At 35.0% G+C, this 19,124-nt stretch overlaps 1 protein-coding gene and 1 long non-coding RNA gene across 5 annotated transcripts in view; one reads left to right on the top strand and one right to left on the bottom strand.

Moving 5' to 3' along the window:
• Window positions 1–19,124, bottom strand: part of ADGRB3 (adhesion G protein-coupled receptor B3) — a 734,277-nt gene that overhangs the window by 3,124 nt on the left and 712,029 nt on the right. For all 4 annotated transcript variants that reach the window (XM_045498673.1, XM_045498672.1, XM_045498671.1 and 1 more), the window contains one exon: window positions 7,744–7,848. In XM_045498673.1, the coding sequence (XP_045354629.1) occupies window positions 7,744–7,848 (105 nt within the window). The remainder of the gene's footprint in view (window positions 1–7,743; window positions 7,849–19,124) is intronic.
• Window positions 11,119–15,063, top strand: LOC123608574. Its single transcript, XR_006717312.1, has 2 exons — window positions 11,119–12,696; window positions 14,734–15,063. It is a non-coding gene; the product is annotated as an uncharacterized LOC123608574 (long non-coding RNA).

Genomic DNA, 19,124 nt, shown 5'->3' with positions numbered 1-19,124 from the left:
AGGGCACTCAATTTGGAATTTACTTTGTAGGCAATAGGGAATGGTTGAACATTTCAGGGCACTACAGTGACCTGAATAATCAATCACTGATTGAAAGGTTCACTGATGTGAATTCTGCTGAATCAAGCCACAGCAAGGATTTATCCATCTTAGACAAAGGCTGTGTCTTAAAGGAGCTTTCTGGGAATCCTTAGTTTGACAAAGTTCAATTAGTTCAGTCCTAAAAAAATTCAAGATATCAAGGTATTTGCTCGTTTGCTTTGAAAACAGGGATTTCATTATGTTTGGAACAGATGCAATTTTCCATTTATATTTTGAAGATCAAGCACCATGGATCCATGAACTAAAATGATGAGTTTAAGACTGTCACAATGTCTAGACTCTAATTTCACTGTATTATTGCCAATATATGACTGATTGAATTTCTGAGAGGTTCTATTACTGGGTAATAATAAGGTTGGCTTTCTTATTCATCTCCTCTGGCCTCCCATGGTATTCCCAATTGTACTGTGGTTCTTGCCATTGTTCACAAATGTGTGGACACCCTTTAGGTCTGAGGCCCATGCTGCTTTAGTTGTGAAGAGCTACTGTATCCAGCAGTAGAACTCAACCAAACAGAGAACCACACATAAAAAATAAAAAAGTGAAGATAGCTTAAGGGACCTATAGGACAACATCAAGTGAAACAACATTTCAAAGTGCTGAAAGCAAAAATCCCAACCAAGAATACAAAAATAGTAAAAATAATAACTACAACAATTAGTTATGGAATACATACACACACAAATGTGGAATGTAACATCAAAAACATCAAATGTCGGGGGAGGCAGTTAAAATGTAGAATTTTAGAATGTGTGCAAACTTAACTTGCTATTAATGTAGACTGGCACATATATAGGCTGATACGTGTAAGTCTCATGGTAACAACAAAGCTAAAACCTATAGTAGATACGTAAAATTAAAGACAAGCATCAAACCCAAGGGAAGGGAGCAAGAGAAGACAAAGGGAACAGAGAAGAACTATAAAAACAGGCAGAAAACAAATTATAAAATGGCAATTAAGTACATACCTATCTGTAATGACTTTAAATGTAAATAGACTCAATTCTTCCACCAAAAGACAGAGTGGCTGAATGGATAAAAAAACAAGACACATTTATGCTGCCTATAAGAGACTCACCTCTGTTTTAAGGACACACAGGCTAAAAGTGAAGGGATGAAAAAAGTTTCACGCAAATGGAAACCACGAAAAAACTGCGGTAGCTATACTTAAGTCAGACAAAATCAAGTTTAAAACAAAGACTAATAAAACACAATGGGCATTACATAATGATAAAGGGGTCAATCCAAAAGAAGATATAAATTTGTATCTATGCACCCAACCTAGAAGCATGTAAATAAATAAAGCATATATTACCACAGACCTAAAGGGAGAAATTGATAATGATATAATTATACTAGGGGACTATAACACCTCACTGATAGATCATGCAGAAAGAAAGTCAAACATCAGCCTCAAATGACCCATTAAAGATGGATTTAATAGATACATACAGAATACCCATTCTTCTCAAGTGCTCATGGAACATTCTCCAGGATAGGTTATTTGTTAGGCCACAAAACAAGTCTCAATAAATTTAAGAGACTGAAATCATCTTTTTAGAACACAATTGTATGAAACGGAAAATCAGTCACAAAAATAACATCAAAGAAATAAAATACCTTGAGACAAAAATTAAAATAAAACATAATTTATGTGATACAGTAAATGCAGTTCTAAGAGTGAAGTTCACAGGGATACAGACCTACCTCAAGAAACAAGAAATAGCTCAAACATTCTAACTTTACACCTTAAGGAATTAGAAAAAGAACAAAGCCCAAAGTTAGCAGAAAGAAGGAAATAAAGATCAGAATGTAAATAAATGAAATAGAGATTTAAAAAGACAATAGTAAAACCAATGAAACAAAGAGCTTGTTCTAAGAAAAAAAGAGAAAGGGTTCAAATAAATAAAATCAGAAATAAAAGAGGAGATGTTATAACTAATATAAAAAAAACGATCATAAGAGATTACTATGAACAATTATATGCCAAATTGGACATAACAAATGTAACAAAATTGGACAGCCTAAAATAAATGAAAAAATTCCTAGAAACAGACAGTTTTCCAAGACTGAATCATGAAGAAATAGAAAATGAATAGACTGATTACTAGCAAGGAGATTGAATCAGTAATCAAAAACCTCCCAACAAACAAAAGTCCAGGACCAGATGGCTTTACTGGTAAATTCTATCAAGTAATCAAAGAAGATTTAATACGAATCCTTCTCAAACTCTTCCAAAAAATTGAAAAAGAAGGAGCACTTCCAAACTCATGAGGCCAGTATTACCCTGATACCAAAACTAGAAAAGGATGCCACATAAAAGGAAATTACAGGCTATTATCCCTGATGAACACAGATGTAAAAACCCTCAACAAAATATTAGCGATATGAATTTTCAGCAATACATTAAAAAGATCATTCATATACCATGATCAAGTGTGCTTTATTCCAGAGACACAGATGGTTCAATGTCTGCAAATCAAACAATGTTATACACCACATTAATGAAATGAAGGATAAAAATTATATAATCACTTCAATGGATGCAGAAAACAACATCTAAAAAAATTCAACATCATTTCATAATAAAAACTCTTAACAAAGTGGTTATAGAATGAATGTACCACAACATAATAAAGGCTATATATGTCAAACCCACAGCCAACATTACACTTGGTGGTGAAAAGCTAACAGCTTTTCCTCTAAGATCAAGAACAAGACAAAGATGCCCACTCTTGCCACTTTTTATTCAATACACTATTAGAAGTCCTAGCTGAAGCAATTAGGTAAGAAAAGGAAATAAATAACATCCACATTGGAAAAAAAAAACATAAAATTATGAGTAAAAAACTGTAAAGAGGTGCCTGGGTGGCTCAGTCAGTTGAGCGCCTGACTTTGACTCAGGTCATGATCTCACAGTTTTTGAGTTCCAGCCCTGCATCAGGCTCACTGCACTCTGTGCTGAGCATACTTGGGATCCTCTGTCTCCCTCTCTCTCTGCCCCTTCCCTACTAGTGCCCGCTTTCTTAAAAAAAAAAAAAAATTAAAATCGAAATGAAACAAAAAAACCCCATAAAGAATCCACCAAAAAACTTACAACCAACAAATTCAGTAAAGTGGCAGGATACAAAATCAATACACAAAAATGTTTTGTGTTCTTGTACTCTAGCAACAAACTATTAGAGAAATCAAGAAAACAATTCAATTTACAACTCCACCAAAAAGAATAAAGTATCTAGGAATAAACAGGGGTAAGAGGTAAAAGACTTACAAAGTGAAAACTATAAGAAATTGATGAGAGATATTGTAGAAGACGCAAATAAATGGAAAGATATGCCATGCTCATGGACTGGAAGAATTAATATCGTGCAAATGTCACATTACCCAAAACAATCTATAGATTTGATATAATCCCTAACAAAAGAGCAATGACATTTTTCACAGAAATAGAACAATTCTAAAATTTATATGGAACTACAAAAGATCCTAAATAGCTAAAGCAATCTGGAGTAAAAAGAACAAAGCTGGAGCCCTCATGCTCCCTGATTTCAAACTATATAGCAAAGCTATAGTAAGCAAAACAGTATAGTATTGGCATAAAAACAGACATATAGATTAATGGAACAGAATAAAGAGCTCTGAAATAAACCCATGCCTATATGTTCAATTAATTTACAACAAAAGAGGCCGGAATAGATAATGGGGGGAAGGACAGTCTCTTCAAGAAATGGTGTTGAAAGAAAAGGACAGAGACATGTGAAATAAGTAAATTGGACTACTGTCTTCTACCATATACAAAAATTAACTCAAGATGAATTAAAAACTTGGAAAATAAGATTAAAACACATAAAACTCCAAGACGAAAACATCGGCAGAAAGCTCTTTGACACAGGTCTTGGCAACATTTTTTTTTTTTTTTTTTGGATCTGACTCTAAAGGCAATGGTACGAAGTGGAAAAAATAAATGGTACTACATTAAAACAAAAAGGTTCTGCACAGCAAAGGAAACCATCAACTAAATAAAAAATTAACTGAATGGGAGAAGATATTTGCAAATAATACATATGATGAGGTATTAACATCCAAAATATATAAAGGACTCATACACTGAATAACAACAACAACAAAAAAATGGGCATAGGTTCTGAATACATGTTTTTCTAAAGAATATACAGATGAATAATAGGTGAGGTGCTCAACATCACTAATCAACAGGGAAATGCAAACCAAAACCACAATGAGGTATCTCATGCTTGTGAAAATGGCTATTATCAAAAAGACAAGAAATATAAAATGTTGGCAAGAATGTGGAGAAAAAGGAAAGCTTGTGCACAGTTGGTGGCAATGTCAATTGGTATAGCCACTATGGAAAACACTGTGGAGGATCCTAAACTAAAAATAGAACCATCATATGATCCAGCAATTCCACTTCTGGGTCTTTATCTGAAGAAAATGAGAATACTGATTTGAAAAGACATTTTGCACCCTTATGTTCATTGCAACATTATTTACATAGCCAAGATATGGAAAACATCCCAAGTGTACAATTTATGGACAAATGGATAAAGAAGATGTATATATATATACACACACATACATATACACACACACACACACACACACACACACAGTGAAATACTACTCATAGAGAATGAAATTTTGCCTTTTGTGACAACATGTATAGACTAGAGGTCATTATGCTTATGCAATAAGTCAGACAGACAAATACCATATGATTTTGCTTATATGTACAATAAAAAAATGAAGAAACAAAGCTAATAAATTAAAAGAATAGCTTGGTTACCAGTGGGGAGGGGGTTTGGGAGAAAGTTGAAATGGGAAAAGGAGGTCAAAAGGTACACACTTCTAAGATAAATAAGTCATGGAGATGTAATATACAGAATGGTGACAATAGTCAACAATATTGTATATTTCATACCTTTATATGCTGATAGGAGGAAACTAGATCAACTGGGTGACCATTTTGCATATATACAAATATCAAACCATTATGTTGTATGCCTGAAACTAATGCTGTTAATTGTCCCCCAATACAAAAATTATAAACTCAATATAAGCCAACGTACATGAAGCTTCCAACAATGCTAATTTTGGTCTTTGGCTGTATACACAGAAATGGAATGTTAGCTGAATATGAGAATTCAGGGCCAGCTGGACCACATCAGGGCCACCTGAGAATTTTCCATAGTTCATGGGTCCAGGAGCAGACTAGCTGTCACTTCTGGGCAAGTCCCTCCCTTCCTTCATCCGTCCATTTCTCTTTTCCTCCTTCCCTTTCTCTCTTCTTTCTTTCCTTCCTTCTTCCAACCTACCAATTCTGGGGACAAGGGAAAGAGAATATATTTATTCTATATTTTAAAAAAGCAAGAATTTGGAGAAGTTCCTTGGGGGAAAGAGATCTTGCTGGTGAATAGTTTGTGAGACACACTCAAAATAAGAGAATTCTTTTAACACCGCCTTTTCTTTGTAGTGTGATTTAGATGTTGTCCTGCCTGGAAGCAGGGAAATGGACTAAATGGTCTTTTGGGTTCCCTTTGATTCCCCAAATTCTACATAATTACCATCATTTGCAGTGCTAGGCAGGTGTTGTGAGTTAGTAGCCAGAAAAAAAAAAAAAAAAAGGAAAAGACTTTGAGATTTTTTGTTTTGAAAATGTCTTTCTGTATCCAATTATGCAATTTTTCATTAGCAATGTGCCACACGAATTATGACTGAATTAAGGATAATGAACTCACTCACATGTTCATTATTAATCAAAACTGAATAAGGAACTCTTTTTTTCTTCTGTTCTCAGATATTTAGGACAATAGTCAAGCAGCAATGACAACTCTATCCTTCCCACTCCTAACCTCCCAAATGATAAATATTTATAAATCTTTTCTAGAAAAGGCGTGCTGCTGCAGGGATGTAGTGTAATTAGTAGGCTATTTTGGTTGTCAGGAAACTGAGATACAGATATTTGTGCCATTAATGATTTAATACCCAGACCATACAACTAGGGGAAATTACAATCATATTATAGCAGTCAGCCAGCTGTAGCTGTTGCATAAGGCCTTCAGATTTGTAAACATAACCCTCTCCTTTTTTTAAACAAATGACGTTTCTTCAATTTATTTCAATGTTAGCTTTCAATATTCCAAAATGAGTAGCTAATGTGTTTAGGTCTAATCTCAAGGGTGCAATTCTCATTTGCCTGGCAAACTAAAAATTGACGGCCCAACATTAGGAAGAGTAGATAAGAAAGAACCACTCATTACATATAGGTGTCTTCTATATGCCCAGGATTGTGTTGATGATAACAAATAATGCATGGTTCTTGCTGTATGGAGGAAAAGTAGGTTGATATAAATGTTAATTATTTACAGACTAATTAAGAGTTAATGTCTATTGTATTTCTTATAATCTTCATTTAACAAACACAGATGGAACTATCAGAAACATTCAATAAATTAAGAGCAGCTATGTACTGATAAATTACCATGACCAGCATTGTACCAGTACTGAGAGGAATACAAGAAAAATAAAAGTATGTAAATTCTTGTTCTCATAAGCTGATGTTACTAATCAGGAAGCTAGGACTTAGATTCATAACACACATATACAAGACTCACTAGAGTTAGAAGGTGATCAAACACCACATCTCTTAGAGGGATTTATATACACCATATATATATTTTGGGAGGAGTGGGAGGGCTGCAAAGGTATAAGGCAGAGCAAAAGCATTATTTTTGGAGTGAGGAACAGTGGAGTCAGATGGCAGTCAGGTAGAGCTGATTCTAGGCTTCTTAACCTAGCTGCTTTGGAAAGTGTTATGAGAACCAAAGAAGGCATTAATTAATTATTTCTATGTTCAATGTAGGAAAAATTGAGCTGGGTCACTTGCTCAAGATCAGATAGTTCTTGGTTGAGCTTTTCACTGGTATACTGATTTCTGGACTCCCCATCCAGTGCTCTCACAAATAATTACATAGCCTTCTCTGGAGCTATGACTGTGCCATGCACATGGTAACTGCAAAATACCATTTGATGAATTCCTAATACTCAGATTGTAGTAGTGCAGATGAATGAGAAGAAAATGGTTCAATCAACAATCAAAGTCTCCAATGTTGATGTGTTTCTCAAAATTCTTGTCGTAAAACAAGTGAATCTCCTGGAGACAAACCCGAATACTTTGTTTCAGGTAACAGTGTATATTCATATATATGTATATATATGAATATATATACACAGTTTATGTGTGTATACACACACATTTTATGACCTTAAAATGCCAGACATTCAAATGAAAATGGAAAAACTATTTGAGTATGTGAATTAACTGACTTTTAATGATGAAAAAAGCACCAGGTGAACCTAACACATTTTTGATGTATAACTAATTCCAATTAAAGCTTATAAATGAAAATGTTTAAAATATGAATAAAAATGTTTAAAGAGTATCATTCCTAATTCGTTTCTTAGCACATTCCAAAATACAGTTCGGAACATTATTTTTTTTTCCCTGTGTATGCCACTTTTGGGTTCATAAGACAATTAAAAGCTCCTGGAGGGCAAGGATAATAGCTGGCATGCCACATCATCAGTGTGGTGCCGGGCACTGATGAGGCAAAGTGTACTCACCATACTGCTTGTATTTGGTATATCCCGAAATCTGTCCAAAGTTTGAAATTTCTGATTCAGCTCCTGAAAGAGTTCCATATGCCTCTTCCTTGTATGCATGACCTTCTGCAAAAGAGAACAGAATCATTCTCATTTCTAATTTGATTTATACATTTTAAAACGAGCTTTAAGATGTTCACTTTAACTAATAAGGAAAATCAAGTTTGGCAGGAACCAGGAAGTCCCCAAAGACACCAAAAATGCAAATGAGTTGCAGCCAATCCTTGTTTCCTACTCAGCACTTCTTAAACATGAAGAATTGGCTTTATTTCCACTTACAAGATTACCAAAACATAGTTTTCTCTTGTGGGTGCATTAAAAATGTAGCAGTCATTCCTCTGTAAGATTTTCATCGCTCAAAGTTAAAGCTGTTTTACAAAAAATTATAATATAAAAAAATGTTTAAAAATTTGGACTTGTAAAGCACCCAAGTCTTTCAATGTTTGTCATGGGAAATATTACTTTTTTTATGTTTTATTTCCATAAACACTAAAATCCTAGCCGGCTGTACTAAAGGGGGAGCAAACTCCCAGGCACTGCCTTTTAAGGCTGACTCAAAGCACTAAAGTGTCTGAAATGTATGTGAAACCTAAAATCTTACACTTTCCTTGAATAATGATTGAGCTTTGCAGAAGGAAAATCTGACCCATAGGTTTCATATATTTGTTCACGAGATGGTACGGAATTTTAATGAAAGGACTCAGAGCAAAAATTGTGTAGCTGATGAGCTTCTCAAATCACTGATACAAATATCTTAATACTCTTCATCCCTGGTTACATCCTTGTCTCCCAACTTCATCGTAACTCAACAAATAGAGTCCTAAATAAAAATGACCTCAGGGTAAGTATCATGCACTGAATCTTTTTCTATTACAGCACAGCTTACAGAGGAGATAATAAATCCCCTGTATTTACAAGTGTTATTTTAAGGGAGAAAATGCCTTCTTCAATTTTGGTTTTAAAAGTTAAAAATCAATATTTCAGTGATTTTCCAAGATTGTGACTCCATGTTTGCGTAAGATTTTATAGTATTGTAAAGCATGTGCTTTATAACTCACCATTTGCTCATGTGGGTTTTGGAGGTATATGATATTCATGCTTCAGCTATGATTTGAACATGTGGTTTATTGTTTTAATTACCAAATATTTTCAAAAGGAAAAGAAATATATCTTTGGGGGAAGATCTATAATGCCTGGTTTTCTTCTAAAAAGACACTTGTAGAGAACACTATCTCCTTGAGGAAAAAAAAAGGCAAAAGAGAAATGCAAATTAAATCTTTAACATACTTGAAAAAGTCTTATTCTGTTATGCCAAATTTAATTTCCTATATTTAATGAATCTGTGTTAGGCAATACTTTGTTTAGCTAATTTGTTCTATTTTCATTAGCCTACTTTTATGAGAGAATTCCGACATTTTAAGTCTTGCTCTAACCGAATTATTTTCATCGTTGCTCCTCTTAGTTCTAGGAGTTGGCTGTTGACAAATCAGGTGGTTGAGGATGAGAACATGGCAACATTACTCATGATGAGGACATGAAACATAGCAAGCAATTACAGAGTGATTAACTTCCCATCAGTTTTGGGGAGAGTACAGGAAACAGATTTGCAGGATTTACAGAGAAACACCAGGCAAACATAATTTGACTAGCAATGGCTGATGGAGATTTATGAGAGGGAGGATTTGCGTAAGCAATTCAGTGGAGGGATTTTGAGGACCACGTAAACTGGCAAACATAATGAAATACATTCTATCCCTGGGGACTCAAATATTCCCTTGCAGTACCGGGGCCTAAGACACTTATCAAAATGCTGATTTGTGTTACAAGGAATACCTTTAAAACAAAACTATAGTCATCAGAATATTAACTGTTGCTCTAACACTACAAATAGTGTTTTTCATAATAATGAATCTTACCATGTAGCTATTTTCTGTTAGGTTGCAGTAGGACTAAAGTCACGCTACTGACATTTCTCTAAAGATACTTTGTTCTGTCAGTTAATACATATTCATGAGCACCACAGATTGTGCTAGATGCTGAAGTAACAATGGTGCGCAAAATCCGGTACAGTCTCTCCCCTCTTACAGCTTGAGGTATGTAATGGAGGACATAGGCATTAATCACATAAGAACTCAAATACATGTTATTTTAGAACTGAGAGTAAAACAAATGGTGTGGCTATGAGAGTAAGTGATAGGGGAATTCGCTAAAATAAATGCAAGGGAGGCAGATTCCCAAATTTTTACGTACTCTTTTTTAAGTTGAAAATTCTCAAATCAGTTATTCTTGCATCTTGTTTGTTCTCTCTTCCATTTTATAAAATTCATAGAATTTCTAGTATAATTTTTAATCCTATGCCCTTTCCTCAGTGAGATTGTTGTTTTCCAAAGACGAGAAACACATTTTCTTGTAAGATAATTGAAGTTATTGGCACAGCTTCCTCATTTTAAGGTGGGCCTATGATGATTTTGTCTGTGCAGTCTCCATTTACCTTTCATCATGAGAGGACCCAACTTTGCACCAGGGAGTTTATGCTTTGTCATGGTGGTGGAAATGTCAGTGGAGGTCCCTAATGTCTGCTGGCTAAGTCAGTTCATCCATATCCTTCCAACAAAGCTCTCTTTTGTTAGTCAAAGTCGCTCTGTGCCTCTCGCAACCAAGTATTTCTATTGGATAAAGCATGTTTAATGAAGCAAAGTGTTAAATATATCCCACGGCAATTAGGATATGTTAATTGATAGGACTTTTTATAATCCTATTGACTGAATAGGCCACAGCTGATTCTGAACTGAGCGGATTTTATTTTGAGGAGCTATGTTGCTAGAACATACTCACAAATATATATGGTGGACTCAAATTTTATATAACCAAGAAACATTGGCAATGTTCTACATAGAATGATGGAAAGAAAAATTTGGATGCTGAAATCTGGGCCCCTTCCTACCTAGATACATTAATTGCAAATACATCCTCATGTCAGATAGTCATTCTAATTTGAAATTGTCACCTTGGCACAGCCAGAAATCACCATACCAATGATGGCCTGATGGTTCTGACAGAAGTACCACATAAGAGCTGCCAATCAAGAGCTTACATATCTGTCATGGGCTCAGTTTGATTTCCATGCATGATTCCTTCTTGTTCACTGACTTAAGTACACCTTTCAGCTTTTGTAGTGGGGAAGCTTCCATTGATATGAAAGCCAGTATCACGATGAATATTGGAGAGTTTCCAACCCAGCAATGTTTTGGGATAAAAACATGCCGTGGTTTTAGTTTCCATAAATAATAAGGGTTTCCCCTTATTTATTTGTCTGAATAATTATTTATCTGCAGCACACATGCCTTTGATGGTCTTAACCACCTAATTAGAAGTTTCTATACAATATATCCTACTGTTCCATTTTAATGGCTACTTTTGGATTTTACTCACCTTAAGTGTCTGTTCACTTTTTTTGTTCTTTTGTGACCCAAACACATCTTGTGTCCGCAAGAAATTGATTTCTCTGAAAAACTCAATTTTCTAAAAACCTTGTGAAGATGATAAAACTACACCTCATGTAGATTTTCTTTTTAAATAAAAAAAACATATTCTAATTGACACTATATATAAAATTCAGGTTGCTTTAGTTATAATACCTGCCAAATAACATAGGTATCTTTTGCAGTAAAGAGAAATGCTAGGTAATGCTCTCTCGCACTCAGGTTATTATGACATGTTTTGAAGCTGTGTATGAACCCCCATCCTGAGAGGACCAGCAACCTAACTGCACAAAAGTATCTCCTGAAATAGCTTATTTCATAAAACTCTTATCTTTTATTTTATGTCTTGGTAACTCAAGGGAGGCTGCCTTAATTGTTTATATAAAAGAAAAAGTGATAGGTTGTAAAGTGCTTTCGTGAAATTGTAGACATTAGACAAAAAAAATCAGGGTGTGAACAAACCTGCATGTTTTGAACCTCTACCCTATCTCAGGCGCTCTTCTAGAATAAATACTTGGGACATGTCAAATCTAACAGCTCTGGGCCTGGACACACTTGAATTTAGATCTCAGTTCTATCACTTTCAAATTGTGTGGTCTGAGGCACAAAATGCCACCTCCTTGTAGCTCCAGTTTTGGTAGTCAGAATAACCTTATAGGGTTGTTCTGAAGAGTTAAAGAGGGATATAAATCATTTATCACTGGAGGACACAGGTTAGAGCCACGTAAGAAATGGTAGCCATTATTACCTTTCTCAATCCTCACAATAACCAGGAAGATAGTAGTCATTATCACCCTTTGTTGATTAGGAGGAGACTGAAGTTCAGGTAGGCTAAGTAAAGCTCCCAAGCTTGCATCAGTGGTGAGACAGCTGGAACGCATTTTGAATCCAAAGTAAATTCTTTTTGTGTGCTGTTTAGAAACATTCCATATTCAGGGAGCACCCTCCTTTAGATTACTCAAATTTGTGATTATGCCCTATTCAGATGGAAAAGCGGGTGAAACAAACAAGGGTAGGTTCGGTGCTTTCTGTAGTAAGTCCATAAACTGGATATTGATCACCCTGCAACTGTCCCGTAAAGTACTGCAACTATGTTTTAAAGGGCTGATCTCCATATCTTGTCTCTGAACACCTTGTGGACATTTATCTTTGTATCCCTGACACCTAACTCAGTGTTTGGTATTTAGTAGGTGCTCAAGAAATGTCCACAGGATAAATGAAATTACTGTGACGGCATGGGTATACAGGCCAGGGAAGGTGCTTGTAACATAGAAGGCTATCTATCATAAATCTTGCCTTCTCTCCTTCCAGTTGAGGTCCCCCTGCTGAAGAGAAGACTTCTTTCATTGGCCCCGATGGAAACCCTGCCTGCTCATTCTGATGCTGTTGTGATCTCTTATTTTCCATACAAGTGGAAATAAAGGGCCTGCAGGTGGGTTTGAAACAAACTACTTGGAGGTTTTCTTTTCTAAATTCAGAAGTGTGAATCACTAAGTCTAAACTACAGATAAGATAGGCATTTCTATATGTAGAATTTTAGAAACAGATTGTTAGAAAAAGTTGGAGAATCTCTCAACTATAAACTTTAGAGTAAGGGGCCTGGAAATCATGTGCTACAGAATTTAGACACTACTTTGCCTAAATTACCTTTTCTAGCCTTAGGAATATAGACACCTATACTGTCATTGTCCATATTTACTAGTATACTCTTAGGGTTATTTTTCTTCTTTTTTGCATTGCATAGGAGTCCTCAATACAGAGTGGGCTGTTGAATACCAGTCTGAAGTAAATGAAAACTAATGTTAAGGAAGCAACATACACTGCAGGAATTAATCTTGATTCTTGAAGTTGTGTTGTGAAAAGGGAATGATTTATATACCTTTCTCTGGCCAGAGCCCCAGAGTATCCCTAAGACAGAACCTGGAGCCCCATGGACTGCTTGCCATTACTAGCATCTAGTTATGTTTCAAGCATGTTTCTCTTTGAATAAATAAATATTCAGAACTTAAATTAGACAAGGGATCTAAAAAAGAACTGAGTAAGGTCTATATCATTTTTTATTTTGTCACTGTCACTCAAGGATATACTTGGCTGCAGATATTTGCAACAGTTTATTTTAGTATTACAGAAAATATGGATGTAGCAAAGGACTGGGTTGCTCAAACATTTCCTCTCAAAGTGTACTGATTGCCTAACAGAGTACACTTACTGCAGGGGATCAGTGACAAAGGAAATTGAAATGCTATATTTAGAACATAATATAATTTTTATCTTCTGTGCCATAGCTTAGTTGTGTTAACAATATAAAATTAATATAAAATATTTTATCTTACTTATGTTCCCCAAAATCTAAAAATTCAAGTCCCCACAACGGTGGGCCATGATTATCCTGGACTGATGCCTTCTTGTGCTCTCTGCTCACCATGACTTCTCCCCAGTTTGAGAAGCATAGGTTTACTGGATGTGTGGAGTTCATTAGGAAATTCAAAGGAACATTCTAAGGTGTTTTTAAGAGGCTACATGGTTCCATGGAAGAATGTGTCAAGCTTGATCCTCATGTTTTTAGAAGGGAAGATAAAAATAAATACCTCTCCATCCATTTTATATGTAACATGGAATGGATAATATTGTCTATTGCAGTTGAGATATCTGTAACTGCATTCCTAATCATTCCTTGAGATTTGCCCTCAACGCAAGACAGACAATTTAAACTACCTGCCTGATATTTCTGATTTACCATCTTATTAGGCACCTTAATCCCCAAGGTATTAAAATGCAACTTGGCTTAACTAGATGTCTGCTTGCTTTTCCTAGACCTGTCAATGTTACTACTGGAAACTCAGGCTCAGACTTGCAGGGTCCTCTTTTTTCTGATCCCCTATTTTCAGTTAAGGACCAAATTCCCCAGATCTGGACTCTGCCATGTCCCTTCATTCCTTTCTTTTACTACCACCTCATTTTTCTTGCCTGGACTGGTCACTTAATAATTTGTATCTCAACTTCTCCATTCACCCTACTCCACGCTTTCCTTCCTATTACTGCCATAGTCATCTTTCTGAATTCCAGATCAGGGCAAGTCATTCCTCACTAAAAAACAAACAGAACACAATAGGACAGAACACTTTAGCAGCTTTTAGTAATAAATTAGATAAAAATTCTTCACTTTGGGTGCAAGCTCTTTACTATATGGTTTCTTAATTTCTCTTTTTATCCATAGACCTCATGTTTCAGTGAATTATAATATGCTTCTGGTTTCTTGAGCAATCCATACTTTAGCCTTTAGCCAACTACCATTCATCTCCTTGAATTGTATATCATGTAAATATCCTTGAAGTCCAGTATGGCTGTCTTTGTTTACTCCATAGTCCATTTTCTATACTGGTCTCTGCTCCAAATCAGATATAGAGTTTGATAACTATTTATTAAAGAAAACTAGACTAATTTCAATTTTATATCATTCTTTCCATAGTAATTTATTGAATATCTACTACTGTGAAAATGAATAAAGGAATCCTCATTCAAAATGGAGTGAGGAATCCATGAAGGGAGAGTTCTCATACACCACGACTCATCACCGTCTGCATACCCAGCAGAAAGAAGAAAGATTTCCTCTCAGGCTGGCAACAGCAAGCTGCCCAGACCTGCAGTCAATGAGAAGCTGCCACCACTTCAAACTCTTTTCCCCCATAAAAAGATGCTCTCCCACTCTGTTATCTAGACTTGGTTATTGTTCACCACAGTTTGCATGTCCCAAACTGCAATTCCTTTACAATTCCCAAATAAACTCATTTGCTGCTCAGTAATCTTTGTTGTTTGATTTTTAAGGTTGACATTACATGGTGTCAGAAGTGGAATCTGAAGAAGATGAACCCCTGAGGAACTAACAACGCCAGGAATGGTGTATGGTACCCGCTTCAGCCTCTTGCATTCTCTCTGAGTCATATTTTTCCTTTTGGTTTGGTAGGCCTCTTGTCAGAGACAAGCCTCCTTTTGGTTGAGCTCTATGATTTTATTCTTGAAGGTATCAGCCTTTTAGTGGCTACCCATTTTTTTGCTGAACCTCTGGTTTTAAAGTATGGAATCTAAATACTTTCCAGAGGGTCCTCTTTCTGGGACCCTGGCCAGTTTTGTGTTCAAAACTATGGCTGTTCCTCATGTACATTCTTAACCAAATGGACCAACTTAACCAAAGATAATTTAGAACTCCAGTAGCCACTGTGGAGAACTGTTGACCTCACCAAACTTGTTTTTCCACAACCAGATTAGAAGACGACAGCTCTAAAATTAAACAGACTAAATAGGATGCCTATTTTAATTGGTGTGTGGAGTTTTCCAAACATATCCAAGAGTCTAAAATCACCTCTTTGCAAAATAAGATTTCTAAATTAACCAAGAGAAACAAACAATTCAAAGTAGAGACAAGGGCTTCTGAGGTCACCTTTTCCCTTCTCTGTCCTCCTTGTCTCTATCTAGTACCAGCTTCCTCTTTCCTTCCCGTACCACTCCCACATCCTCTATACCCCCTACTTCCTTATCTACCAAACTATGGGTCATAATTAAAGAATTTACTAAACCCAGGGAGAATCCTTAAAATTGTTTATGAATGGATTACCTTCTGAGATTAGTGAATTAAAAAAAAACAAAAACACCTTAAAGTATCTTCTAAGGTCTCTTTTTGCATTTATCTATGTGTTTATGAATGTCTATGTATGTACCTATATCTCAGAAATATGTATGTACCTATTTATTATTATTTATTATTATGTACATACCTATGTATGTACCTATTTCTCAGAAATAAATAGACACCAACCCAAATGTTTTTCAAGTTCACATGATTTATAGAAATATTGGGTATAAAAGCTATTTTTAGCTTGTTGGTTCAATTAAAATGTGTGTCCTTGGAGTTCTCACCATTAAATATAAAACTTTTGTTCTACCTAGGTTTACTAAAAGTGCAGTAAGTTCATGTTATTTCTTTTACAAAATTTGTGAGCAAGAAAATAGCTTAGGCTGATGGCTAGTCATCTAATGTCTAGATGGGTAATCTAAACATAATTGTTAAGAACAAGTAAATTAAAATAAATTTAGGATAAAAAGGTTTTAAGTAAACTTTTTAGTTTCACTAATACATTTTGGTTACCTGAAACTTTAGTTTTGCTAAAGTTAAAATAAATGATAGGTACTCATTGAATATCGCCATCATTTCTAAATAAGATAGAAAATGGAAAAATTACTGAACATAGGTTTATCCAATTTTGGTTTCTTTTTACAGAGAGACAAAAAGATATTTGGGTCTACAAATGAACATGCTTTGTGACACACTGAAAAGTTGTACTATGAAGGAGCATATGTTTCTAGAAATTTTGAGTTGTATTCATGAAATCACCAACCTACGTGCTAATGTAAAAGTTCATAATTGCTTGCTTGCTGAGTTTTCACTAAAAAATAAGGTTTCTAAGGGTTAAGGATTCTAGTTAAGGTTTCTAAGTGTTAACAATTCTAGTTAACATATGTAATTAAAGCTACTAGAAATAATAAGGGAAACAACTCTGTATACAAAGAAAGGAGGGTATGTTTTTGGTTAGAAAGGTATGAGGAAAAAAAGAAAAAGTATGAGGTGGAGATACATTTTTGTTGAGGGAAATAGGGACAGACTAAGATAGACATAGAAAGTTGTAGAAGGTCTATAAAAATGAAATCTTGGGAAAAATTTTTATGTATGATCAAGCTAGATAAAATTTTATAAGGGTTTCAAAAACAAGCTTTAATATTAATAGGGTATTTATGTAAAATTAAACCTTATTTTTTCTTTGATAAAAAGACAATTTTTTCTTGGAATACTGGTCTGCTTTTAATAACAGATTGTAAAAAGGTTTCCTTTATCTTTTAAAGTAATCTGGCTTTTAGGGGTGCCTGGGTGGCTGAGTCAGTTGAGAGTCCGACTTCGGCTCAGGTCATGATCTCGCGGTCCGTGAGTTCGAGCCCCGCGTCGGGCTCTGTGCTGACAGCTCAGAGCCTGGAGCCTGTTTCAGATTCTGTGTCTCCCTCTCTCTGACCCTCCCCCGTTCATGCTCTGTCTCTCTCTGTCTCAAAAATAAATAAATGTTAAAAAAATTTTTTTAAGTAATCTGGCTTAAAAAAAAAAGGATTGTTTCGTTAAAATAATTTTATGTATTTGCTGTCTTCATCAAGTCTTTGAGTATGTAAGTTTTTACTCAGAACAATGTGACTTTCTATATTTGCCTTTTAACATCTTCCATTGTTATCATGGTTAAATGGATAACTAAGTATTGTTTCATAGACTTATGATCGTATTTAACCAAGTGTTTTAAAACCTTTTGATATTTTTGACAAACTTCCCAAAATGCAATTCTAAATAGTCTTTTTTTGACCTCGAACTAACTTTGAGTTTTCTAAGAGGTCCCTAACACAGATCTCAATACATTTGTTCTTTCTCCTTATAAAAAGAGAGAGGTTAAACCGATTAGGCTTATTTGGTATATTAAATTACATGAGAACCATTTTAAAATAAGTGATGATAAACCATCTTAGGTCATGTGATGCAGGTGAATGTGATTAATATAAGTATTATAGGAATTATACGAAATTTCTGAAAATCTGGTATCTTGGTATAATGTTATCAGTCATAATTCCAGTTATTATCTTAAAATCTTATACAAAAAACCAAATTTTCTCGTCAATTCCATTATAATGAACTTGCATTAGATCTTTAATAATGGGCATTTTAAGTCTTGTCATTTTCAGGGAGTTATAGTTTTACTCTAATGCTTTTACAAAAGTGAACCTACAGAAGTGATTTGTCTTCAAAGAGACTCAGAAAGAGCTCAGAAAAAGTGCAGGTTTCTGATAACTTTGAGATCATAAAATTGAACTGGGTACAAATTTCCAGAACTAATGAAAAAACTGGATTCAAGCGGAACAAGAATAACATGAGAGAATGAACTGAGGAGGATGATTATAATTTTTATGACTTCTAGTTTTGACACATTGTTGGTCCTTTACTGTTTTGTTTTCAACATTAAAAGGACACCTTCTTCTTTTTAAAATTATCTATGAAATACAGCAATTTGATAAAATATAACTTGGTAAACAAAGATGAAATATCTGCTTTTTCTCTCTACCTGGTCCCTTCAGAATTTGGATCACATGGCAATGCAGTTAGTTATTTGCATAAATTCAATGAGAATCTGTTCTCCTTGTAATAACAATTGGAAATATTGGCTATTTTACCAAGGCTCTGATTGTATTATTTTGAGAGAGATGTGCATAGTCTCAGATTTGACAGGACAGTTTTTAAGAAACAAAGGCTGACTTTATGGAGCCAATAAAGCTCCTCAGAAAAATCACCCTGGCACCTTGCTTACAAGGTGCTTCTACGCTTGTGGAAATAGGCCAAATGTAATGCAAACAAATTAGTTTTGCTGTGATTATCTTTGGTAAGAAAAAAAAAGGGTAAGTATAGAAAGAAAAATTATGTTTGTACTTTTGTCTATATTAGATTCTAATCCTGTTAATAAACTGTTCTAGATCCTAAATTCTGGTTTTCTCGAATATCTGGCTATGACTCTAACATGTCTGATTTATTTCCCATGCTTCTGATTTGGAATGAATAAGAACAAAGACTGCCCTTTATCCTCCTTGAAAGAAACTATCCCAGGTCCTCCTCATTACCCAAATGATAGCCAGACTTCAGGGGCTCAATAATGGGATATACATACACAGCTAAACATCTTGTCCTGTACAAACCCTGGAGATTTGCAAGAGAAGCAGCTGACATCAAAGGAGACTGCTTCCTTCCACTCAAGACCCTGGATCAAGACTTCATACTTTAAACAT

Source organism: Leopardus geoffroyi, chromosome B2, assembly GCF_018350155.1.
Source record: "Leopardus geoffroyi isolate Oge1 chromosome B2, O.geoffroyi_Oge1_pat1.0, whole genome shotgun sequence".
Taxonomy (NCBI): Eukaryota; Metazoa; Chordata; class Mammalia; order Carnivora; family Felidae; genus Leopardus; species Leopardus geoffroyi.
The sequence above is the reverse complement of the archived record's forward strand: the minus strand, read 5'-3'. Positions and strand labels throughout refer to the sequence as shown.